The sequence below is a fragment of the Equus asinus genome, chromosome 7 (genome assembly GCF_041296235.1).
Source record: "Equus asinus isolate D_3611 breed Donkey chromosome 7, EquAss-T2T_v2, whole genome shotgun sequence".
NCBI lineage: Eukaryota > Metazoa > Chordata > Mammalia > Perissodactyla > Equidae > Equus > Equus asinus.
In genome coordinates, this window is record NC_091796.1 from 66,978,962 (window position 1) to 67,004,669 (window position 25,708).

The 25,708-nt window shown below is 46.8% G+C and overlaps 1 protein-coding gene across 2 annotated transcripts in view; it reads left to right on the plus strand.

Moving 5' to 3' along the window:
* Positions 1-1,492: 1,492 nt before the first annotated feature.
* PELI2 (pellino E3 ubiquitin protein ligase family member 2) overlaps positions 1,493-25,708 on the plus strand; it is a 177,476-nt gene continuing 153,260 nt past the window's right edge. Inside the window, exon 1 of one of the 2 annotated variants that reach the window (XM_044773637.2) lies at positions 1,493-1,894. In XM_044773637.2, the coding sequence (XP_044629572.1) occupies positions 1,818-1,894 (77 nt within the window). In that variant the 5' untranslated portion in view covers positions 1,493-1,817. Of the gene's footprint in view, positions 1,895-10,935; positions 11,078-25,708 lie in introns of those variants that run through there. The other variant, XM_044773638.2, reaches the window with a different exon arrangement.

Genomic DNA, 25,708 nt, shown 5'->3' on the forward strand with positions numbered 1-25,708 from the left:
AGACAGTAAGTAGGAGCATAGAGTAGCGGGATGAAGACAACCTTAGTCAAGCAGAAATTCAGACAGAAATTCACACCAAGTCACTAGTGATGAGAAAGCATTTAACCATTTAGTGAAGGACTGTTGGTTAAAGCTATAACAGAATATATATATACAAAATACAGAGAATATGAAAATATGCAGAACAGCCATATTCAGTTGAAGCATAGAATTTCTATATTTAGCTTAGATAAGTTAACTGTTTAAAATTTTTCTGTGTGTTTGGCTTACCAATGGCATAGCTTTAGCTACGTTGAAGTAGTTGATTTTTAAAGCCTCAATTAAAAAAAAAATCAGTTACTAACTTAACTAAAATTTCCTGAAGCATCACGTTGACAGTAACCACCTGTCAGAGCATGTTAGACAAACGGTGTTGAACCGCGGAGTGGACGGTTACAGAAGCAATTATTCTCTTCCTAGCCCTTTCTTTAGGGTCATAGCCAACCAGTCACTGTTTCTACGTAGGGTAGCTTTTGCAGTATTTATTTCTTTAAATATTTAACAGCCTTGAGAGGCAGCGACTGGCAACAATACACAGAGTTTCTAGCATGTTACGAGTGCTTAATAAATGGTAAAACAATAAAATCCTGCGTGATGAAAAACAGCAGTCAGTAAATTACGTACTTTAAAGCCGTAGTAGTAACTATTTAGAAAAACAAACAGTGCATTGAACACATTCTGGTAATAAAGGAATATTTACATTCACTATAAAGTTCATCCAGGTAATTTCCTCTCAAATTCCTCAGGGGATTGAGAGAAGGTATGGGACAAGTGGATACAGTATGGACTTAAAAAGAAGCAGCTTCTCTTTCAAACCATGTGGAGCTCTGCTGACGACAACCGGGTAGCTGCGTCCTGTACAATGGCGGGGAGCTGCAAGCGCCTTCCACACGCCTTCGAACCCAGCACGAATCAGCAAAGCCCTCCGCAGTTCCAGACGCCTTCAAGCTTTGCAGGACTCGGTTTTGGAAGAGGAGGCACCCAGGTGCGTGTGGGCGACACCTCCAGATGTTTGCCGCGACACAGCGACACCGGGAAAGCAAGTGCTCTCAGACCCCGAGAGGAAGTTCTTTATTTACATCTACCAAACCGGGGAAGACTAGGAGGCTAGGCTTGGGACCTTGACGCGGCGCTTCCGGGACACTGCGCAGCCTTCGGCGGCGGGAGCTCTCACCGGCCAGCGCCCAGGGCCCCGCGCCGTGAGTTTGGGGAAGGAAGCGAGAAAAAAAAATAGAGCTGCTCCTTTAAGAACTTCCTTTCCCTTTTACTCTCTGTTTACATAACAGCTGCGGGTCCGCCGCGGGGCCCGAGGGGGGCGAGCGCGCTGGCGGCCCCACGCGCCGGGGCGGGGGCGGGGGCGGGGGCGGGGGCGGGGGCGGGGGCGGGGCGGCTCCCACCTGCCCGCCCGCCCCGAGCGGCTCCGCCGGCCCGCCCGCCCCTCCCCCGCGCTGCCCGCCCCGCCCTCGCTCGCTCGCTCGCTCGCTCCCCCCTCCCGCGGGGCTCCGGCGGCGGCGCTCGGCGTGGGCAGGTCCCCCTGCTGCCCGGTCGCATTTGTTGCCGAGTCCGGCTCGGGGCGGCCGCGGCACGCGGAGCTCCGGGGAGCCCGGCGGGGCAGCCGCGCAGCCACGACGGAGCAGCCGCGGGACTGGCCGCCCCGCGCCCCCTTCGCCGCCGTGCCGTTCCCCGGCGCGCTCACCCCCTTCTCGGGATGGGATTGTAGCGGCGGCGCGGACTCGGCGGGGATCGCGGCGGAGGCGGCGGCGGCCGAGCGGGGCTCCATGTTTTCCCCCGGCCAGGAGGAGCACTGCGCCCCCAATAAGGAGCCTGTGAAATACGGAGAGCTGGTGGTCCTGGGGTGAGTCCGCGGGTCGGTTCCCGAGCGCGGGAGCTCGGCCGGGGTGGGGGGGCTGCGAGCGCTCGCATCCCTGCGCGGGGCCAGTGGGGTGGCTCGGGCGCTCCCTGGGGACCGCCGGGGCGCTCGCGGCGCAGGGCTGCTCGCAGGGCTGGGGCGGCGGGCGCGGAGGCTGGATGCCCGACGTCGGCGCGGGGCTGCGGCGGGCGCCCGGCTGCGCTCTCCGCGCGGGGGAAGTGGCGGCGCGGACTGGACGACCCCGCGTCCCGCGGGCGCAGCGCGCTCGGGGACCGAGTCCTCGGCCGTAGCGCGGGGAGAGCGCTCGACTTCCCCGCGCGCCCCGGGCCGAGGCGCCGCCGTCGCACGCAGGCGCCCTGCCGGAGGAGACCCCACGCGGCGAGCGGGCCCGCGGGACCCTCGCGCCTGGGCCCGGCCGCGGCGACGGTGGCGACTGCACGGCGGGCGGCGCTCGGCGCACGGTTTCGGGGCGGCCGCAGCCCGGGGCGGTGACCTGTCTGTGACCCGGCGGCCCGGCCGGCCCGGCTTTCCCCGGGAGCGGCCCGGAGGGGCAGGACGCCGGCGGGCTCCGGGGCGCGGGCCGCGGCCTCGTCGACGTCCTGCGGGCGGCGGGAGCTCTCCCGCCGCGGCTCCCCCTCCGCCTGTGAAACCGCATTTTGAAGATAGCAATTATGCACAATCGTTAAACGGCGGCGATTACAGACTTCAGCGACTTCCTGAGTTTGCTGGTGGCATTTCTATTGTTTGCCCGCGATCAGCCCGGGAGGCTCCGCGCGTGAGCGCCGGGGAGCGGGCAGGGAGGGCGCGGCGCGCGGGGCCGGGACGCGGCGGCCTGGGGCTGGGCTGCGGGGAGGGCACGGCTTTTTCCTCCGGACGTGTAGCTCCTGGGAACCGCGCTTTTGTCCTCCTCTGTTGACAGACCTGTGTTCAGAACCTCGTCGGTGGTGCTGAGGGGCAGGCTTAGCACACTTACGAGGAGTCTCGGGTGTGGACGAACTCAGAGAACTCTGAAAAATGTGTTTGATAACTGAACACCTTGCAGTCAGTGCCGACTTGGAAATAATTTTGAAGAGAAGAGTTTTTAAAAGAAGCTTCTAGACGTAGCAGAGCCCGGTCTAGCCCTCCTCGCTCGGTGGCTGTAGTATTACGTGGAGTGTTGTTGTAAGTCTCTCTGTTGAAGCAGTTTGCAGATAGGCGTTCTTCTCACTTGTGTCTTAATTACAGATTACTTCGAAGACAGATGTCAGGGTTCACTGGAAGGAGGGAGGAAGGACAGGAAAAAAGCCAGAGTTAGCTCATCTTATGTAACCTAGCCCAACCTAATTTTGTGGAGTTTGGTTTTGTTTGTGTGGCTGGCTTCGGAGTATGTTTAACATTGTGAACCTGACACGAAACATTAACTTGTGCCAGAACTTTATTTCGTGATTTCCTTTTGAGGAAATCATTGTTGAGACGTCTGGGAGAAGCAGTGTGTGAGTGGGCCTGGAGAGGCTTTGTGTTCGGCGCTGGCAGTGCAGGGCATTCCAAAGCCCCGAGGAGGATTTCTCCCCTGGGCTGTCCTGGCATCACAGGCTTCCTCTCAAGCAGGCTGTGTGAGTGCATTGCCAATTGCACGTGCTCTGTGCGTTGCTAATCTTTTCCAGGAGACAGAGGGCACGTAGCTGGCGCTTAAATTAGTACTTTGGGCCAGACGTGTTGCAGCTCTTTGTGCACCTACTGTGTGCCAGCCCTGTTTAGGCATTGAGGATCCAGCTGTGAACAGGGGGCGTTCGTCTTAGTGTGGAGCGGCAGGCACAAAGAGAAGGAAACATGTAAACAAGTGAATAATGAATGACAAGTTCAGGTGTTGCCAGGTTCTCGGCAGAAGTGGGTTAGCTTAGGGAACGCCTGCTCCAGGCAGGTGTTGCTTTCTCAGCCAGGTGGTCAGGGAAGGTCTCTCTGAGGAGGGGAATGTGCGTTGAGACCAGACTGCTGAGAAGATGCTGGCCTGGTTTTTGAATGCTTGAGAAGAATTGTCATCTTTCCTTTTCTTGGAGAGTAGGTTTCTGACTCTCTAGTAATTTTAACACATTGGAGAAGGCGGAAAGAGTGAGAAGGTAGGTAGACTTTAAAGAGACCCTTATTAATTCATATCCCACCCTGAGGACTAGAGTCAGTGCCTTTTCTCTTAAAGCAACGAGAGTCAGAAAGTAATGTCAACTTTGCATGTCTGATCATTTAGGACATAAATATTGGTACCTAGAGAATTTCTAGTAGATTTTCTTGTTAATAAAATTCATCTTATGACCTAAAAATGCTTAATATCGATATTGATAGAAACTTTTGCTTAAAAAATACGATTTGTGTGTGTGTGAAGAAGATTGGCCCTGAGCTAACATCTGTGCCACTCTTTCTCTATTGTGTACGTGATTTGCCACCATAGTGTGGCTTGGTGAGCGGTGTGTATGTCCACGCCCTAGATCTGAACCTGCGAACCCCAGCTGCCGAAGTGCAGCCTGCACACTTAACCACTATGTCACTGGACTGGCCCCACAATACTTTTTTTTTTTTTTAACTTTTATGCGATTGTCCTGTTTGTTCTCTTCTAAATTTTATAGTAAAATGCTACTGAGAAATCCTGTAGGGTAGACTGAGGAGCTATATAGGTATATGTGTGTGTGTGTGTATGTATATATGTCTGTATGTGTATATCTGTGTGGAGCGGTATATGTGTACATCCACGTACAAATGCTGTGTCTTTTCATGTGTTACACGACATTAAGGGAATTGCCAGGTAGTTAGGATTTTAATGGGTCATCACTTTCTTGACAGATCAGTGGAACTGAATGATTTCATGATTCCAAGCAGTGAATGCGCCACGACACAACTCTTTGCTGTGCCCATCGCATAATTGAAGACAGCAAAAATGACTAGTCTAACTGTTAGGTCTTTTTGCTATTTATTGTGAGCCTGGCTAAAATGTTAGAGTTGGGGAAGTGTGTGAGGATTTGAGAGGCAGTTCAGTGGTGGCAGGGACAGCCTGAAGGTAGAGTCAGGAGACTGCATTGAATTCCTGCTATCTTGCAGACTGGCTTTGTGATTTTGACTTAGTCCCTCACCCTGTCTGTTTCTTTAGCGATAATAAAATACGATTGGATTAGGTGGTTGTCAAGGGCCTTCCTGGTCTGTACCCTGTCGTAGTGTTCATTGGCTGAAATGTAGAAAATGTATAGTTAACATGTTCTAGGTAGCCCCACGTGGGTTGGTTTTGTATATTCTTGAGGTGATGGTGCTAGAATTTGAATGGGAACTGTGTTTTAAAAGCAGAAGAGACCCATGCTGTGATTGCTTTTTATGCAGTAGTTATGTGCAAAACTGGGCTGTTTAAAAAAAGTTGTAATTGTATACATATATTTGACTCATTGGTGTTAGGTTGTACATGAGGGCATTCAAATTTGGTAAAACTTTCTGTTCCAAGTTTAAGAAAGACAGTTTTGAAATTAAGCTAAGGAGGCTGAAATAGCCAGTGTTAGGAAGAGAGAATCTGATGGTAGAATTTTAGAACTGGAAGGAACCTAAGACGCCGCGGTACGCGGTCAGCTCTTGTATTTGATTGATGAGGAAGCTGAGGCTCCAGGGAGGAGGGAGAGCTGTTCAGGCTCATAGTTGAGCCGGATCCCTCCCCTGCCCATCACTGTTTGCGCAGGTCAGGGCGGAGCCCAGCGAGCTGTTGCTCCTCAGAGCTTCAGTGTTTTTGTCACTTGCGTAAGGGGAGCTGAGTCCTCTTCTGGATTCAATATGAAGCTTGGAGGTCTCTTGCTGACCAATGGCCCGTCATGATTTTTGGAAAAATATTGCTTACTCTTAGTTCCCCTCATCTCACAGTGGAATGGAGTACACGTTTTGCAAGGTGCATTTGATGCTTCACAAAATGTACTTTTATTGGCTCTCTCAGCCAAGGGTTTTTAGCCTAGGATCCACAGATGGAACCCAGGGAGGCCTTGAGCTTGGATAGGAAAAACAAATACATCCTTATTTTTGCTGTACTCAAACTGAAATTTAGCATTTCACTCAGTTTTGAGTATGGGTAACAAATAGACCTGCTGCTTTATTTATTTGATACATTAATACAGGAACACATGTCTTATTGTATCACAATTTGTAAGTATCTTGATAACTAAATATAATTGATTTCACCTGTAATTGTTTGTGTTTTATGCATTAAAAACCTTTTCTGAGAAGGGCTCAGTAGACTTTATCGGACCACCAGAGGGATCCTTGGCACAGAAAAGGGTTAAGAACCTCTACAAACGAAGGTATATAAGTATGGCTGAAACATGAAGTATTTCAGCGGAAACTGACCAAGGTCTACAAAAGGCTAAAGGTCAGGGCTGGCTGCCTTCCTCCTTGGGTGGTGCAGCATTGTCTCAGTAAGACAAGGGGGACTGTTGCCTGAAGAGTTTATGGTCTTTATTTTTTAAACGAGCAACTCCCAGTTTCTGTGTGCTGTTTCTGTCTTAACCTTGGCACCTTGCCCTTGCCCTCCCCTTGGTAGGAATAAGAAACTTCAAAGACACCCTAATACTTTCCTTTTCTAAGCCCCCTCTCTAATTTGGGCCCAAAGACATCAAACACTAGTATCCTTTATAGACTAAAAGGTCTTTGAACTTTTTTTTTCATAAAATCTTTCCTGTCACTCAGTGTGTGGGGTGATCTGTTTGTGTGGACGGAGTGTCTGATTCTGTGGGCTGCTAAGGGTCGTGAGGTTTATGGCTTTGGGTTGCTATATTTTCCTTTACTAACTTTAGCCTTGCTTGGAGTTTGTGGCTGGCTGGGTGCTTTACTCGTCTGGCTCTCTCAAATTTGTTTCTCTCTTTAACATACCAAGACTGAGACCTTCATTCGGACTTTTCACTTTTGGTTGTATTTCATCATGTGATCAATATTTGGGGATGCTTTATATAAACAAAAACAAAACCAGGTTGATTCAGGTCCCAGCAACTTTACCAAGCATACTTTATCCACAAGATAAACCATGTGCACGCGAAAGACCAAAAAACCAAAAACATACCTGTTGCTGTGTGTGAGGGAGACCAATATCGTCACCCTGGGGCAGCAGTTTTTCTGTCTGCTGTGCGGAGATCAGCAGTGGCCCCTGAAGTAAGTTTGTGGGGCTGTGGTTTGACTTTTGAATAGAGACAACAGCATTTTCTCCTATTGGTGTGGGAGAAAAATAACTGAAAAGGAATTTTTCACATCTTTTGATTTAATTAAAGGTTTCTCCTGGGGTGTACAGAAATCTATTTTATAAAAAGAAAAGTCAGGATAAAAATGATTCAGTTACTAGTTTTTACTGAGCTTATTGTCATATTCATCTTCTGGAAAATAAAATAATGAGAGCAGAAAATGCTTCATATTTCTTAGTTTTGTCTCAATCAGCTATTCTCAACCACTGTCTCAACCATATCACGTGTGATGATCAGGTTTGAGGTACGTGGCCAGTAACTGATGACAAGTAATAAAGTGTGGCTCTTTCAAATGATTCTGAGATGGCCCTTTAATAATGTCATTTTTTACCCACTTGCATTCTGATGCATTTTCTTGAGTGGGAGAGAAAGGGGTGGAGTTACATCAGGCAAGATAGGAATTGATTCATTCAGCAATATTTTTTGGGAGTCTGCTCTTCCAGGCCCGAGGGATACAGCTCGATGAGGCAGATAGGTTCCCTGCCCTTGTGAGTTGCTCCCCTGTTCTTGCCCCATCTCCTCAGTGAACAGCCATTCCTGATATACAGTTAGTTTGTTTATTCTACAAATATTTAAGCACCTACTACATGTCGGATGCTGCACGCACACTAAGGGATGCAGTGGCGAATAAGACATGTGTGGTCTCTGCCACTTCAGAGCCTACAGTCGGTTGGGGAGATAGGAAGCAATTTACAGAGATAAGCTATGATGGGGACACCTTAGCAGGGTCACCTAACCCTGTGCTGGGATGAGAATAGGATGGCCAGGTGGCAGCGAGAGGGAAAGAATGCTCCAGCAAGAGGATACACAGTATTCTGAGACCCAGAGGTGAGTGTGCATGCTCCTTTGAGGAATGGAAAGAAGCCTGATATGGCTAGAAAAGAGTGGTTAAATGAAGTAATGTTAGAAATGAGGATGGAGGGCAGGTGATGAAGGGCTTATAATTATTGGAAGGATTTTAGATTTTATCCTAAGGGCATGGGAGACTAGCAGAGTTTTCAGTCCTGAAATAAGTGTGGAGAAAGCACTTCTGCGAAGAGGAATGCAGCAGGGGGTAGAGGGAGAAGCTGAGGCTGGAGCCCATGAGACAGGAGGCGAGAAGCAACGGCATACGAGCCAGTGAGTAGCTAGCTGTCTTGGTCCCAGATTCTGGTTCTTGTCCCTCATGGGACCTAGTTGCATACTCTGCCCAGAGTTCTATGTGACTGGCCGTTCATTCCTTGACTTAAAAATATGGACTGAGGACTAGCACTGCTCTGGGCACTGTGCTACATGCATAGCAAATGAGACAGACAGGCACCCTGCCCACCTGGAGCTGACCTTCAGTGAGAGAGATGAGCAGTGTCAAATGAGCCAGCACACAGGAGATAGAAAATTTAATTTCAGAGAGTGCTATGAGGAAAATAAAGCAGGAAAGGGGGAAGAGAGTGATTGGGTGGGCAAGGGTGCGGGCCTAGCAGGGTAAAGTGCTAGGGAGAAGCTAGTGGGAGCCCTTGTAGACAGAATATTCAGGAAGAGCTTTTCAGAGAAAATAATCCTGTGTCCTTTGAGAGCCCCCGCCTTTTTCAATTTTTATTGACTTTTTTCTGTTTAACCACCCTGAGTGGGTTCTGCTGTTACAGCCAAAGTATTCTGAGTATTCTGTTAGTTAAGGAGGCAAAGTATATACGCAATTTACCAAAGGGAAAATAGAAGTGTAAACAAATGTAGGGACATATATTTAACATCCCTTGGCACAAACATGGTTCAGTCTGCTGTGCTGCCTGCCACGTGCCCAGAGTGGTAATTGCGTTCCACTAGAGTTCATTGAAACTGTCTGGTCTTCCTTCCAAGTTTGCCCCTTAGGGCAAGGACCCTGGCTTCCACCTCCCTTTGAGTGCCAGGCACACCTTTTCAGGTACATAGCAGGTGCTCACTGAGTGTCTTGAAGGAATGGCTTTCTGTGTCTCACAGAGGTGTCTCAGGGGCTCAGTAATGTTTTTTGATTTGGGAGGCACATGCAGATTGTGTAGCACAGCTGCAGTTTTGTCAACGATCCTCCCAACCTGAAGGGCCCAAGGTAAAGGCTCCCTGCGATTCTAAACATGTACTTTACTGATGTCACATACTCCAGTTTCGAGTTTTGTTTGTTTTTCTTTTTGACAGTCACCTAACAGGCATTTTGTCACCTGCAGAAAGTTTTGCCTTGAAGGGAAGCAGGCCATCTGTTCTGATTCCACCAGCTGCTCTGAGCTGCATTGCAGTGCGCCACGGTGGCGTTGAAAGGCTGTGGTCATTAGTGCCTGTTAATGATGGCTGGAAATACTATGCCATAGAAGCCTCTTGGATGACAAACCTAATAAATATGCATCAGGGGTGTTTTCAATAGTGGGTTTAAGACTATTGCAAGTCGTTCTCAACTGAGGTTTTATTTCCAGCCATCCAGATAATGCTTCTCACTCTCAAACACTTTGCTCTGTTTATTCCCTGCTTTTCTGCTCATGCAGAATCTGTTTTTAGGATAAGAATCATTATTTCAAGCTTTGTCCTTCCATTCTAATTAGTGCTGGTTTAACAGAATCCAACCACAGCAGGCAGTTGCATGTTTGGCTTCTAGGCTGTTGGTATAAAAGGGCTGTTTACCACATTACCAGGCGCCTCCGAGGCCCCTCCTCCTCTCTGTCCGTCCGTCCCTGGCCTTCTCGCGCTTGCTGCTACACAGTTATGGAACGCTCCGATTCTAATCTGAACTAGTGGTGGGTGAGCAGTTAGGGTTTTCTGGAGCACTTGATTGATTGGTTACCTTGAGGAAAGGCCCTTTCTGTACAAGGATTGTAGATACAAAGGAGTATGCTTCATGCCAGATCCCAGAAAATTCTGCAGACCGGGTCCTCGCTGTAGTACATGGGATTGCATTACAGTTCGGGTGCTTTGTTGTTACACGCTCTTGGATGGCATTCAGAATGGGATCTGCGTTTTTGCTCTCTGGCCATGGGTAAGGCCTGCAGGAGAGTTACAGTTCAGATAACTGTGCTGTGTCAGCAGTTGATGCTTCTCAACATAGCTTTTCACATACTTGAACAATTTTCCCTTCATAAGCATTCAGTTGTTTGGCCTCGTGAACCGTCTAGTGAAAGAACTGTGCCTAAAGGCCATGCTGTTGGTGTGGACATTACCCAACTTTCTCAGTTGGTCCTGCAGCCAGTTGGAGATCAGTTAAGAGAACTCAGGGTTTTGACTTCATCCCATCTCCTTCTCCTGTTGTCTTTAAATGTGGCTGACAACAATCCCCTGCATGTGCGTGCTGGACCTCCCATCAGAAGGTGAATCTGCTCCTCTGGAGTCTGGGCTAGTCTTGTGATTTGCTTTGACCAGTCCGTGGCCACTTTATGGAAGCGAACTTTGTGGCTTTTGGGTGTTGCCTTAAGGGGTGTGGTAGTTTCCATTTTCCCTCTGTATTAGTTTGCTGGGGCAGCCATAACAAAAATACCACAGGCTGCGTGGTTTAAACAACGCAAATTTATTCTCTCACAGTTCTGGAGGCTAGAAGTTCAAGATCGGGTGTCGGCGGTTTTGGTTTCTCCCGAAGTCTCTCTGCTTGGCTTGCAGATGGCTGTCTTTTACCATGTCATCACGTGGCATTTTCTCTGTGTGTGCCCATCCCTGGTGGCCCTTCCTTTTCTTATAAGGACCCCAGTCATATTGGATTAGGGCTCACTCAAATGACCTAATTTAACCTTAATTACCTCTTTAAAGACCCTCTTCAAAAATAGTCACATTTGGAGGTGTTCTGGGGGTTAGGACTTCATGATAGAAGTCCAGACGCTCTTAGAAGGCAGCTGCCGTATGAAGAAGTCTGACTACCCTGCTGCAGAGCGTGGCTCTGGTGGATGCAAGATTGCCACAGGAGAGGAGGTCCGGCCAGCGCCAGCCCCTCCTGCCACACGACTGAGGCCGGCGACCGGTGAGTGAAGCCAGCCGTCCTGGATCCGCAGGCCCATCATGTGGCCCGGGCCCCACCACACGGAGCAGGGATGAGCCCCTTGCACCAGGCCCTGCCCCATTAGAGGATTGTGAGTGCCGGCTGTGGTTCTAAGCCAGTGTGTTTGGGGTGTTTGTACACAGCAGTAGAGAGCCCAGATGCCACAGTGCTACATTTGCGTGTGGCTCAGTTATTGCATCTGACAGACATATGAAATAATTCACCAAGTTTTTGTTGAGTTGTTTTTTGTTTCCTTCAGGTTATTGTTTTAATAAGCACAATTTTAGCCTTTTAGATGTTACTCTAAACATTCAGTACTGGATGATCTGAACATCTTAGCTAACAAGAGCATTTGTGGAGTAACTTTATCATGTCTGAGTCATCTACAAGTCTCTGCATTCGTTAATCTCCGTAACCAGTGTCATCTCCTGAAATTCTTTGAGAGCATAGCAGTTGAAGAATGCTCTAGCTTAGCTGAGAACCGTGCTTCTGTAGACTCAAACATAAGCTGCTTTAACCCAGGAAGGCTAAAGCGTGACCCAGATTTTCAGGCTTTTAAAGGCCACCTGACAGGCAGTAATAGAACTATCAGATTCGAGTAGGGGAGGTAATCTATACTAGCTTCCTGCAGGTCCAGGGCCATGAATGGGCCAGAAGGATCTTTTAACACTGCACTCGGGTGGTGAAATGACAGGCTGGGAAGCTCGTTTATGTCGGTTGTACCTCTCTGTGACTGTCAGCAGTAAGAAGGGGGTACAGTTCCTGAAACACTTCACGGGTCTCATTCACACCATGGAGACCAGTTACGTGCTGGGTAGGAAGCAAGCACAGGCAGTACGTGCCTCCGGCCTGGAGAATATGGGGGCCAGTGTGCCCTCCACAGAGAGAGAGAGAAGGCGTGACAGCAGCCGAGCTGCCAGCCCCCTGCCCTGTACTCAGGTGGGGAGAAGGACCTACAGGCATAGCATCCATTAGTTACTGCCTCCAGATTGACTGCATTGCTATGAAAAGAGAGAGAGAAGATTCCTTTAGTAGCTGAAGTGAATGTAACTTCTTAAGCTTCCTCAAATTCTGTTTGGGGAATTTTAGTATTTGCCATTTTTAATCAGAGGGACTGAAACATTAAAATTAAAACTCTGCTTTGGGGCTATCCCCGTGGCCAAGTGGTTAAGTTAGGCGCTCTGCTTCGGCGGCCCAGGGTTTTTCCAGTTCGGATCCTGGGTGCAGACATGGCACTGCTCATCAGGCCATGCTGAGGCGGCATCCCACATGCCACAACTAGGACCCACAACTAAAAAGGTATACAACTATGTACTGGGGGGATTTGGGGAGAAAAAGCAGGAAAAAATAATAAAGACTGGCAGCAGTTGTTAGCTCAGGTGCCAGTCTTTAAGCAAAACGAAAAACTCTGCATTCAAAATTTATAAACTAAGTGTAAAATAAATTTAAATAGGGGCTGGCCCCGTGGCATAGTGGCTAAGTTTGTGCACTCTACTTTGGCGGCCCAGGGTTTGCTGGTTCAGATCCTGGGCGTGGACCTAGCACTGCTTGTCAAGCCATGCTGTGGTGATGTCCCACATAAAAGAGAGGAGGACTGGCACAGATGTTAGCTCAGCAACAATCTTCCTCAAGCAAAAAGAGGAAGATTGGCAACAGATGTTAGCTCAGGGCCACTCTTCCTAAAAAACAAAAACCAACCTAGAAATGTAAATAAACTTCCAAATGAAGTGTTTTTTAAGTTTGTAGGTTTTTATAATTCTGTAGTTTTTAAAACTTAAAACTACAAAAAGACTTTGGGGTACCAAGTGTAGAGATAGATATATTTTATTTCATGTGTATTCTGGATGGATATGTTTAATTAAAAATGGGGTCCACTGTACATACTAGAAATTAAGTACTATCTATACACACTCAGTAAGCATTAATACACTCATTAAGTGTGAGATGCTGCTATTGTTACTGTCTTGGTGAGGATGATTTCACATTGGGGAAGCACATAAGGCAGTGCCCTCAAGGGGCGTACCCTCTCAGGGTAAGACAGAGAACTTAGCAACAGACCACACCTGGCGCAGAGGAGGGTGGATGGAGGGAGCTGTCGTTTCAGGTGCACTGTGTGCCGGATTCTGTTGGGTGTTTTACTTCATCAGTCCCAGGAGTTAGATTTTATTATTTGGGAAGTGAGGCTCCATCCAGTTCAGGTCACTCACCTTGTCGGTGGCAGAGTGATTTAGAGGTAGGTCTGGATTGCTCTGAAGCTGGATTCTTTCCACCAGGTGAAGGTCAGAGGGATGTGTGGTGCTGGGAGGTGGGGAAAGCTATCCTGGAGGAGGTGGCCTGTGAACAGTTTTTAGGGGTGACCTGGATTTTTATAGAGCAGTAGTGGTAAAGGGATGGGGTTTGGGGCATCTTGAGGGATTTGGCTGGAGGCTGAAGTGCTTGGAGAAGGAGGTGAAGTTGGAGTCTTATCAGCTGGTCCAGCAGTTCTCATGCTGGGGCTACAGTGGGTAATCCCAGAGCAGGCCCTGCCTTCACGGAGCTCAGAGCCTGTCAGGAAAGACAGACTTTCAACAGATTAAGCATGGCAGGGTGCTGCCAGAAGTCCAGCGCTTTATGGGATGTACTGCGGGGGACAACGCCTGCTTTTGTGCAGAGGGAAGGGTTCCGCTCAAGCTGAGATGCAGAGGGTGGGTGGGCATTGGCTGAGGGTTGTGGGGAGAGAGCAGTGCGTGTGGAGGCGCGGTGACAGGTTGAGGAGCCGAGAGACACCCCGAGTGTGGAGATGGCGGCGCTGGAGGGCCAGTGTGGTGAGAGGCCCCGAGGGAGGGCGTTTTGAGGAGTTACTCCGCGTGGAGGCGGCGAGCAGTTCCCGCTGTTAGAGTGGGTGAGGTAACGGAGGCCCAGGACCCGTCTTATTTGAACTCTCCAAGCATTTTCTCTTTTGTGCTTCGTTTCCCCCACCTTTGTCTCTTCCGCTGTCGAGGGACAGCGGCTCAGGCGGGCCCAGCCCTCTCCTGGGAGACGGCGGTGGTGGGCTGGAGCCATCACTCGTTCACTCAGTAGTGTGTTCTGGAAATTTGTGCTGGAACTGATGGATGCTTTTGAGCAGTCGGGGATCAGAGAACCTTGACGCCCTGCGCCCGCTGTCCTCCAGAGCCGTGCTGGCCCTGAGCGCCAGAGGCCCCGTGGCCCCGGCCCTGCCGCGCCCCCGAGGCGGCCGAGTGCGCGCACCCTCCGGGAATCGCTGTCGGGGGTGCTGGGTGCTCTTCCTCCAGGGCCTTGTGGCAGCCTAGGGTCTTGGCTGTCGCCGGCTGAGCTGTGCCAGCAGCAGAAGTGTGGGGACAGGTGGGACTGGCATTGCCTGTCCCAGAGCCGCCCTGCTGGTGTCTGGGTCCTTGGGCATTGGCGTTGGCGTTCTCGCGGCGTCTGCTGCCCGTTTGCGCGCCCTGCTCGCTCGCTGCTCCCGTCAGCCTCTACCTGATCTTCAGGGCGCCTGGTTCACTTTTCTTTTCTTTTTTTAAAGATTTTATTTTTCCTTTTTCTCTCCAAAGCCCCCCGGCACATAGTTGTGTATTTTTGGTTGTGGGTCCTTCTAGTTGTGGCATGTGGGATGCCGCCTCAGCGTGGCCTGATGAGCGGTGCCACGTCCGCGCCCAAGGTCCGAACCGGCGAAACCCTGGGTCGCCTAAGCGGAGCGGGCGAACTTAACCACTCGGCCACGGGGCCGGCCCCTGGCTGGCTCCTTTTCAGTTGTGGTGGAGCTCCTGGTCAGAAGCCTACAGTTTAATATCACCATTAAAGAGGGATCATCAGGATCTGAGCTTTTTTTTTTTTCCCCCTGCAAGGATGAGGAAATTCCAGCTAGGCTGTTGCTACTTAGCAGCTGGGTTCTTTCTCTCTTTCGAGGAGGTGCATAGAAAGCCAGTGCAAGGGTGGTGATTGATGGTGGATGTCTCGGTATCTTGTATTAAGTGCTTACTCTTAGGTCCTGTGCAAAGTGCTGCTCATGCATGACCTCTTAAGTTCTGAGCAAGGGGGCTGGGTCCCAGCACTCATCGTTTCATAAATGAGGCATGCGAGCCATGCGTGGTGGTTGAGAAACTTGTCCAGCATCGCTGGAGCACCTGTTATGTGACAGAGTTCTGAACTGAACCCAGGCCTTTCTGACACCAGCACCCTTGTTTGTAAATCTTGCCTCTACTCTGTGTGTGCAGTTTTGCACCTTATTTATTTTTCAGTCAAACCCTTTCCATGCTGGAGATTCTCATTAAACACAGTGACGCAAAACTTCACTCACTTAGTGAAATTACCAGTAAGGTTAATTTTTTTTAATGTTTGCAATTTACGTGAACTTTTTTTGTGAAATTGCCTACATATATGCTTAGCCCACTTAGGTATTGTGTTGCTAGTGTATTTTCAAGAAAATCAAATATGTGGTCTCTGCGGAATAAAAACATGAATCTGCGTTCTGTCTCCATCTTCTTATTCTTATTACATCCCTGAATATGCTACAGTTAAATTAACGCTTCGAGGAAGACCTCTTTTGTAATCCAGAATAATCCAGAGCTCATTTCTCTAGTTTTGAAGCCGATTCATTGAGTTAGTCTTCCTTCCTGGAGAAGAGCTCTCCAGTCCCGTTGGTGGCAGCATGCACCCCTGAAATCCTTTTTCTGTTCTGTTTGTGGTGGTGATTTGTTTATAGCTTGGGAAAGGGGCTTCAGCTACTTTTCTTCTCACGGGAAAGTCTGTCTTTGCCTGGATGCTAATGTCGCTGCACGTTGACTTTTCCTTTCCTGTCTCTTGTTCTTCCTGTGGGTATCGATTAAGGGGAGAGACCTTCACAGTGTCTCTCCAGCTCCTCACTAACAGCACTTAGAGCAGCGTGTGCTGTAGCTGCACTCGGCTGGCTAGCTGATGCGAAGAGCAGAGGCAGCAGCAGTCCAGGAAAGGGGCCTTAGTTGCTTACTCTAAATGTTAACTTAGACCAGACGCCACCGTCAAGGCTTTGATGAAGCTGTTGACTTAGACCTTCTGGACGCTGGCGGAGCTTTGTGCTGTACAGCTTCAACACTCCCTTGAGGGGAGTTAGGCCTTCTCGGTTATATGCGTGGTGAAGGGCACACAACCCAGAGTTTCTGAAAAAACGCTCTTAACAAACAGGCACCCTCAGATGTCAGATGGTCAAAGGCCAAAGGACGCAGACAGCATCTTGATAAGCAGTATTAGATGTTATGTGGGGGAGAGCAGAGGCTTGGCAGGGAAGTAATTCAATCCACAGGTTCTGATAATGTAATAAACTACACAAGGGTGAACTCTGAGTGTTCATGCATGCTAGAATGTCCTTCAATTGAATTATTGTCCTATAGTGGTTGTCTGCCCATATGCTACTGTTTCAAATATTAAAAAATAACACAACTCACCTTTTCCTTAGATGGGAGAGAAAAGGCACAGATCATCCGCACCTTAATAATTTGCGTGCCTTCCTCTCCCCTCCGTGCCTGTCAGAGCTCATGTTTTGGATTTATTAGTTGGGAAATCCTGTCCTAGATAATTAAGCATACAGACTCTGTGTTGTATGGGAAATAAAACTGCTCCTCCATTGTGCGCGTCCAGTTTAGTTGTGGTGGCAAGCCTGCAGGCTTCTTTAGCTCCAAGGGGCCCCACCGGGAGAGAAGAACCTAGTTCTTCAGGAGCAGCTGTGTGGAGTGCTTCCCCTGTGTAGGCAGTGATGGTGTCCCATTAGAGGGGCTCTCCCCTCACTGGGTTTCCCGGCTCCTGTCCAGTTTACTGACTGCAGGAAGAGCTTGGGATCCCTCGCATGGTGTGAGAGGCTCGCAAGGGGACCGAAGCCCCTGCCACGTACTAGGTGCTCTATTTCAGCAGGCATCAGAGGACATGATGTCATCCCCATTGGAAAAATGGGGAAGTGGAGATGCCAGTGGATTGAGTGACTCCTGTGAGCCTGCAGTTAGTAAAGGATTTTGAAGTTCAGGAGTTTGAACCAGGTGTCCGATTCTAAAGTTTATGTATATTCTACTTCTCAAAGCCTAGAAATCTTATAACATCCTCAGTAATAACTTTTGGTAACGATCTGAAGGATGTTCCTATTAGTGTTTGTCATTAGGTTCTGAAGTTGTGATTATAACAATAGAAATGCTGGTGATTTCCCTGCCAGGCTAGCTGGGATGGGGTAGACAATGCTGTAGGCGGCAGCCCTGTGGGGGGCCGGCCCCTCCTCCCCGCGTGATGGCTTTGCCTGCCTACGCTTCCCTTTCTGTTCCTTTCCTTCAGGCCCACAGAAAGGGTCGGGGATGCCTGCCCCTGTTTTTTGTGTTACTTCCTTCAGATCAAATTCAGACAATAGAGCTCCACGCCCTCAGGAGGAGGGCTCTCCCTGGCCCTTTAAGCTGGTTGAAATGACTCTTTCTCTGATCTAATTGGGTTTTTTATCCACTTGAGTACTCACAATGTTAGTTACCATAAATCACAAACTCTTCGATTTGGCTTGTGTAATTATTTCACCCCAGTTTCTCCTAGAGTTAAACCATTTCAAGTTATGTGTCATAGATTCTTGTAACTTTTAGATGCTAGCACTAATCATTAACACTAATTATTTAGCTTTCCTCTACTGATAAATTTGTAAATGGAGATTTTTTTAAAGCAGACCATTTATATTCAGGTAATATGGAGTTAATTTAAAAGCTATATGCTAAAAAGATGATGTATAAAGAATATTAATGCAAATTTTGGAAGAAGGAAGAAACATCACTCATGATGCTAATATTATTTTCATGTTTTGTGCATTCACTTCATTATTGTCCATATACAAAAGTATTTTGTGTACTTCATTTCATACATAGCATATGTGCTGCTTTTTAAAGTATTAGCTAGCTAACTTTCACTTTAAGAGAATTTGATTAATGCTAGAAAAACGTTTAAAGTAAGCCAAATGTATTTTTTCTTGATCAGGGCAGACATGTTAATAGGTTATCTAATGCAAATTCTGCTTTTTCTTTTTTTTCTTTTGAGGGGCATTTGCAGCATCAGGAATTGCCATGTGGTTTCTAAGGTCTCTCTGTTCTAACAGGATATATGAGAGGAGGAGAAATATAGAAATATTATATCCACTGTTTGAGATCTTGAGGAGATCTCTGAAAGATTAGTTTGTGTGCTAAGGGCATGGCTTCTGGAAATAAGTTTTTTAGGTACTTAGAGAAAAGGATGCTGAACTCTACACCTGAAACAGTCAAGCCCCAGATAACTCACTTCCTTGGCCTTGGGGCCTACGTTCCTGGCCCCTGGTACATGTCCGTAGAACTTCCTTGTCCTCTATTTTTCATCTGTGCTTCTGCAGATGCACTTCCCTCTGCCTGTTACTTCCTGCTTACCTCCTAGGACAGAGCTCAGGTGTCCCGTTCAGCGTGGTGCCTGTCCTGACTCCTCCTTTTCTCTCCAGCCAAGAGCAATTATTTCTAGCGAGCTCTCTGTGCTTTGTAAATATCTACTCCTTAAGGAGCCCTCTTGGCCAGGGCCTGGGTCTCACTCGCTTACACTCTGTCCCAGCACCTTGAGTAGTACCTGGCACTTGGTGGATGGTCAAGGATGTGGATGGAAAAATGCTGCCCTGGAAATATGAGCATTCTAGTGTGTATGGCCCTTGCCCACTTTTCTTTCCTCCCTACTCTAGTTTTTTTTAAAGATTGGCACCTGAGCTAACATCTGTTGCCAATCTTCTTTTTTCTTTTCTTTCTCCCCGAAGCCCCCCAGTACATAGTTGTCTATTCTAGTTGTGGGTCCTTCTAGTTGTAGCATGTGGGACCCCATCTCAGCATGGCCTGATGAGTGGTGCCAGGTCAGTGCCCAGGTTCCGAACCAGCAAAACCCTGGGCCCCCGAAATGGAGTGTGCACTTGGCCATGGGGCTGGCCCCCCTACTCTGGTTTTTAAGAATAGATTATTTACTTTTAAATAGGTGTTTAGTTTATTTATATATTTTTAATCAGCTTCCTAAAAATATTCTCCTGTCTGCTTATTCCAAGGTGAGTTGCAAAGTTCTTCAGCATAAACATGATGGACCCTCATTGACAGTGGACTCTTTGGCCCTGATATGGGATGGTTTTGAATTTAAAATTTTGCTTTTCAACTAGGAAAGAGAAGGGGTTCCAGTGAGTGAGCGCAGGGCTGTGTCCGAGGCTGCTGGTAATCCTAGCTGTAAATGATCTTAGCAGGTCGTGTTAAAACTCTCCCTAGAAAAGTCAACAAATGCAAACATTTTGACAGAGATAAATCTTTATTTTTACTCAGAATTACTTGCTCTGGCTGCTTATCTTTCCACTCTGAAGTCACAGATAAGTTTTCTTTCCATGATTTTTCCCCAGTGTTTATCACAGCTGGCTTTTGTGTTCATATGCCGGCTGGGTGTGCGAGCATTTTCACTCTGGGTCGTCTTCTCTCCAGAATCCTTCCTTTGATTTCTAGAGAGCTTTATACTTATAATGTGTGTATCATGTTTGCTGTTCAGCCAATTTCGATGTGTTCTTTTTCATGTCCCTACAAACATACTTGCTGTGGGTTGACTTTTTTCCTCCATCATACCATCTTGAGTACAGCTTGTTATATATTTGAAGCAAGACAACTGGGGTACTCTGGAAGCCAATTTGAGTTTACTTTTCATTCCTTTTCTTTCTTTTGAAAATCATTATCGTGAGGAACCAGAGATCTTGTGGTTAAACTCTGTTCCTTTTGCTGGAGGGTGTTGTGTATAGCAGGGGGATAGCATCTTTCTTCTCTGGTTTTCTTTTCTTCTGCTTCACCCCCTGAATTCTCAAACTGAGAATTCAGTTTGTAGAGTTCTCCAATGAATATTTGTCTCCTTTCTCCATTACCACTCCAGTTTTTATAGGGATTATAATAGATAATGTCTAAAATTCAGGTTATTCATGTGATTTATAATAAATAAAAAGGGAAATGTGCTACTAAAAAAAATTATGTTCACATTGGAGAGCAGTGTGGTGGTATAAATGATACTGAATTAAGATTCTTGGTTTTTGTGGCGTCTCTGCAACCCCAAACTGTATTCTAAGTGTCAGACATACACAAATCTGGTTTTGTGAGCACATGTGCCGCCTCACGACTTGCCAACAAGTAGAAAGGAAATGGTCTGCTTCTCATCGTGTGCACAGGTCTTTGGGAGTAAGCTATAGTTGTATGATTTATGAATTGTAGTTTTGTAAAGTGGCTTAATGAATTTGTTCACTTAGTTTTGATTGGATTATAATAAGAGACTGTCTTATGGTGAGTATTTGGCTGATTATTTTTGCCTTGTAGATTCTTTTTCTGGTGTGTTATGGGCACCTGCTGTCAATAAAAAATAATCCAGAAATTGCAGATATTTTCTCAATTTGAGAAATAATGTTCGGGGATGTAAGCCCAGAAATTTTAGTGGAACCTTGGTGGTTGATAAGTCAATTTATTGCTGAAAATCTGTCTAAAGTGAGATTTCTCCAAGAGCCGACATTTTGGACTTGCTGTTGTAAATGTATTAGCTACACATGGTGACCATTATTAAATTGAAAACAGCCTTTATTTGCTGATAGAATATCTTTCAAAAGCTGGAACTCTTGTCTCTTCTGGACCAGAAGTAACTGGGTAAAACCCCCCCCCCCAAAAAAAAACTAACAATAGGCTGCATTTTCTGCTCACTGAGAAATTTAGCCAAGTAGTTACCAACCTCAGCTTTATATAGTGAAGATCTTGGTTAAACACAGTGCTTTGGGAGTGGCATACTTACGGACCATCGAAGTTTTAGATTAACCGATGATTAAGCAGAAATCTCTGTGGAGAGTTTTTTTTGTGTAAATTACAGTTGATGATTCTGTTTTTCCAAATACAATGTGTGGAATCTGCTGAGTCTTTCTTTGATGGGTTAGGCTTGCCTTCTTGATGCTTCTCAACATTAATAATCATTGAATAACACTATAGACTTAAAAGGGAGAAAACTGGGACCCAAGGGAATCCTTGGAAATCCTTTTCAAATGTTTTGTTCCTGTAAATAAAATTTTAAAAGTAAAAGTCATGTTAAAGGTAACTTGGCTCTCTGCAAGGGCGACTGTAGGGAAAGTCTTGCTGTTTCGAAGGCTCTGTTGGTCCCTCAGGTTCTGCGTTGGGGGGTTCTTAGTGTCTCCCCAGGGGTGTGGTGGAGTGTTGAGGTCCACAGTGTCTTTGGCCATGCCCAGAGGCTCTGGATTTAGATAGTGTGGCGTAAATAAACATATTTGTTTCTGTGGAGTGTGTAATTTAGAAGCATCGCTGCTAACTACCAGGTTATATTTTTAACCTTTTAAACTGTTGGTTTCTCTTAATGCATTGGGCTGTTGAAAATGAGATCAAATCAGAGATTCAGCTGAGGAGAATTGGGACCAGAAAGCAAAGCTAGAGATGTCGTATTTGATAGATCATTCTGCAGGGTTGTTCAGTAAGAGGAATGCCTTTTGTTTAACTAAGAATAAAAATAATAATTGACTCCTTTAGCCCCCTGATCTTGGTAATTGTTACATCCTCTGATGTAATTTATTGAGTGCCAAGTGTTTTTAGTTGATGTGTAAAGCATGGAATTTATATGGGACGCCTGCCAGTGGTCCCACTCTGAGGTTGAATGTGTGTCTTTCTTCTTCTCTTCTCTTCTCCGCCTCTCCCTCCTTCTCCTCCTCCTCCTCCTCCTCTTCGTGTAGTCTGCGCTCTGAGATCATTCCTCTCCAGGGAGGCCTTGGCGGCTTGCCTTTGGCATCTTCCTCTAGGAGTCTCATGTGTACCTGCCAGTGTGGAATTAGTCTGTGTTCCAGCTCCCCTTGAAAGTCGCTTCACGCATCCTTGCCTTCTGGATAGAGGTGATGGTGTCATGCCGCCTGCTGTCTGGTCCTATATCAGCTGGGACGTGTGACTGGGTGTTAGCATCACAAGGTGATTTTCACCCACCCAGACCCAGTAGAAACTCGTTTTCATTTACTAACTGCACTAGGGGTGAGGGCATCAAGTTTACAGGTAAGTGTCTTAAGGTGGGGTCTGTAACCTCTTTCCAAAAGTGGTTTATGGCTTCTCATTCACATAAGAATCCCACAGTAACTTCTCTTTCCTTGGGAGAGACTGTCCGATTTGCACAATGAGATGATTTTCTCATGAGAAATTTCTTTTCAGCCATTGGAGTGGGTAATAAGAGAAAGAAGAGCTCTTTGGGCCACGTAACAAGTAATTGCTTGAATATCTGGATTAAAGTGGAGGAAAAAAATGAAAACCTGAGCTGCTAGAGCTTAGTGGGCCATTGGGTCCCTATCCTTGGGCAGGACAGTGGACTCTTTCCACGGTCCCTCCAGGGAACCTGACCCCGGTTCCTGGTCACTCCAGAGTGTCTCAGGGTTGAGTCTTCCGCCAGGCACGTGTGTAGAAAAGGTGGCTTTGTGCGTGCTTCCGCTTTGAGGCTGCTTAGCAATATTGTTAGTGTGTGAAGAATGACTACTCGTATTCGTGTGTGAGCTCTAACTTTATCATCACTTGTTTAAAAAGCAAGATTGTGTGATCCAGTTTGAGGCTAATGGTTTGGATTTAAGATTTTAAGCTGTTCTGAGTGTAAGTTGCTAATGTTCTGTATTTAGGGAGATAAACGTGAGTTCATCTTTGCAGACAGTTGGGAAACCTATAAGAGTGATGTTTGGATCATTCTCACAGAAGTGTTGCTTGATTCCAAACGTTTCAGTCTGAAGTGGGGACAGCCAGCTGCTCTGCTCCCGGCTGCCGTTAGTGGCCTACAGCACTTTTTCACCTGTACATTTTCCAAGAGGCTCCAGGGGATGGGTTTCCCGCAGGCAGCCTTGTGGCTGCTGCCTTTGCTGCAGACGTCTGCTGGCGCAGGCTTCCCTCTGGCTCTCCAGTGTCAGGGTGCTGAGTGGCCAGGCCCGGGCCCCCCGCCCTCACTGTGCCAGCTCCCTACGGCAGTCTGCACCTCTTCTGTGCTCTCGGAGCGTTACAATGCTCAGGAAATTGCCTTCTCCAAGACCTGGCTATTTTTCTTTAGAGCAGTCATTTTTCATGAGGAGGTAAAAGTACCTTCGGGAGTGTTCTTTGAAGATCGTACATGTAGTTAGCGAAAAGTGTCGAGTCCCAAAAGAAAGTGTGTTTTTACGTAGATTTTGACACAAAACACTTACATTTGGAGTTTTAGTCCTACTGTGGAATTTGCAAAGGCATTTTGCAGGATTTGAGCATTTCCTGTCTTTGGAATCCCCTACGACTTTTTAATCAAATCAGAGGGCAAGTGGTTCTGTGATTCTTTCTGTCTTTCAAAGACTGAAAAATATTCATGAATTGTTTTCTGTAATATCTGTACAGGAAAAGACTATGAAATGGCAGCTGCTTAACAGGAATATATAGTAGGGTATTTGCCAAATTTGAATTTGTAAAGCTCTGAAACTTTGTGAAATGATTTGTCACATTTAAGAAGAAAGGCAGGTCTTATTGTTAGAGAGACGTGAATAATGATGGCATACTAAAATTTTAAAGATTTGATCCACCAAGTTAATAATAGCGTTTATTTTATTTCTGACTGTAATTGATTTGTGGCATAACTACAAGTTACACAGTGAGCAAATTGTTCTCAGTATACTGTCAGTCTAGTGAAGTCTGGTAAGTCTGTTGTTCGTTCATTCAGCTGGTTTGAAGTCTCCATAGCATAATTACGGATATACTTAGTTCATGTTGAAACAATTATTTCTCCTGTGTTGTTGATGTATGTGTTTTCTCAGGTGCCTTTTCCCAGCCTGGCTTTCACTTCTCCTGCTGACAAAGTTGATGAACATGTCGGGGAGGCGGTGGGAAAGAATGGGGGTTACAAGCGGTTCAAGCTGGTCCGGCCAGCAGGGAGCTGGAGGCATTTTCAGAATGTTGGCGACACAGTCACAGGGACAGCTGGGTGGAGGGGAGCTCACTGGATAAGCCACAGCATCCTTAATTATCTAACTGCATGCCTGGCTTCTGGGACACCCTAAACGGCAGGGCATTTCATACCCAGTCATTTTCCTTGGTTGGTGCTGGCTGGGGGAGGGTGGGAGGTCGGCAGGGAAGGGAGACAGATGGGCCAGGGAGGGTGGGGTGGTAGGAGAGAGACGTGGGGCTGCTGGACAGAGTGGGACTGAAAAATAGTGGCTTTTCTTTGTATCTGCTACCTTCAAGATTTGTCTTAGACTAATGATTAAACTATATTGAAAATTGATGTGTGTTTTGTATTCACTTGCTTATTTTCTAAGCAGAGTATCCTATGGCTTTTTTGTGTAGTGCTATTAAAGTTTATTTCTTATTGAACCCGACTCCTTTTCCCCTATCTGTTCATTCTTTTGCCATTGTTTCCCTTTCCTTTTTTTCTCTCCTTTGGGTACGTTTCTGTTTTGGTTTATTTTTTAAATCTTAGGTTTACTTTGCCTCAGGTGCCTGAGGGCCTTTTTCTCTGTGTGCTCCCTGTTGTGTTTCAGCTTGCCTTTGCTACTGTCGTTCCATGTTGCAATTTTTTGCTTTTGTAATTAATTTTCTAAAAATTTAATTCTGGCAACCAGTGAGATTCCACTAGCACAGATGAAGAACAGAAACACCAGGGCCAGGGAAAGTCCTGACATCATCCTGTCGCACACCCCTCCCCTTTAGCCAGCTTTCTAGTTGGTAAAATCAGGCCCCTTTCTTTGGAAAGGGTGGTGCAAACCAACGTTGTCATTAAATGGGAGAGCTGGGATTTCAGTGTTTGAGGCTTGTTGCTAGGGCATTTCATTGCTGCTTAAATTGGCTTTCATTAGAAATGAATGGTTAGTTGCCTGAAAATGGGCCTGTCCTCCTCTCCCCTTCTCTGCTTCCTCCCTTGTTAACATCTTAGCGTGCATCTGAATGAAATGAAGATGCAGCCTGTGTGTTTATGGCTGAGTTGTGCATCCTGCCTCAGACGTGGGTATTCAGAACAGGGTATCTCCGTTGAGTGTATTTTTATCTGAAAAATTTGTAATTGTACAGAACTGATGCGTCTGTCCCATTAATGTCTTTAGGGCTTATAAAGAATAGTTGATAACAACTCTCTACCCCCAGAACACAAACAGACAAACTCCTTCCTCCAATTTCAGATAACCATTTAAAATGATTTAAGAGAGTACCAGTGGTTGCTTGGTCAAATGAATCCCATTTGAATATATTCTCGTTAGGTGCAAATTAATCTAATTTTCGAAAGTAGTAAAAGCAGCAGTAAGTACAACAATAGTGTATCCTATTTTGACCGTTAGAGTGAGGTCTAAAAGAAAAGTACATTAAGTTTAAGCAAATCTTGAAGATGACTCCTTCTTTGAAAAGGAGTTACTTTTGAAAGTTTCTAAGTAAAGACTGTTACGTTAAAGGGTTATGTGCACAGGCAGCACAGCCCTCAGCAAGATTACTAATCCTCTTCAAGAGGGTGGTGGTCAACCTCTCCTTTTGGAATGACAGCACGAAAAGAGACTTTTCAAGGCTTGAAATTATTTTTAGTTTTTAACTTGATAGCCAAGGACTCAGTAGTGTTTCCAGTTTGGAATTTTGGTGCAGCTACAAGACAGGGAAA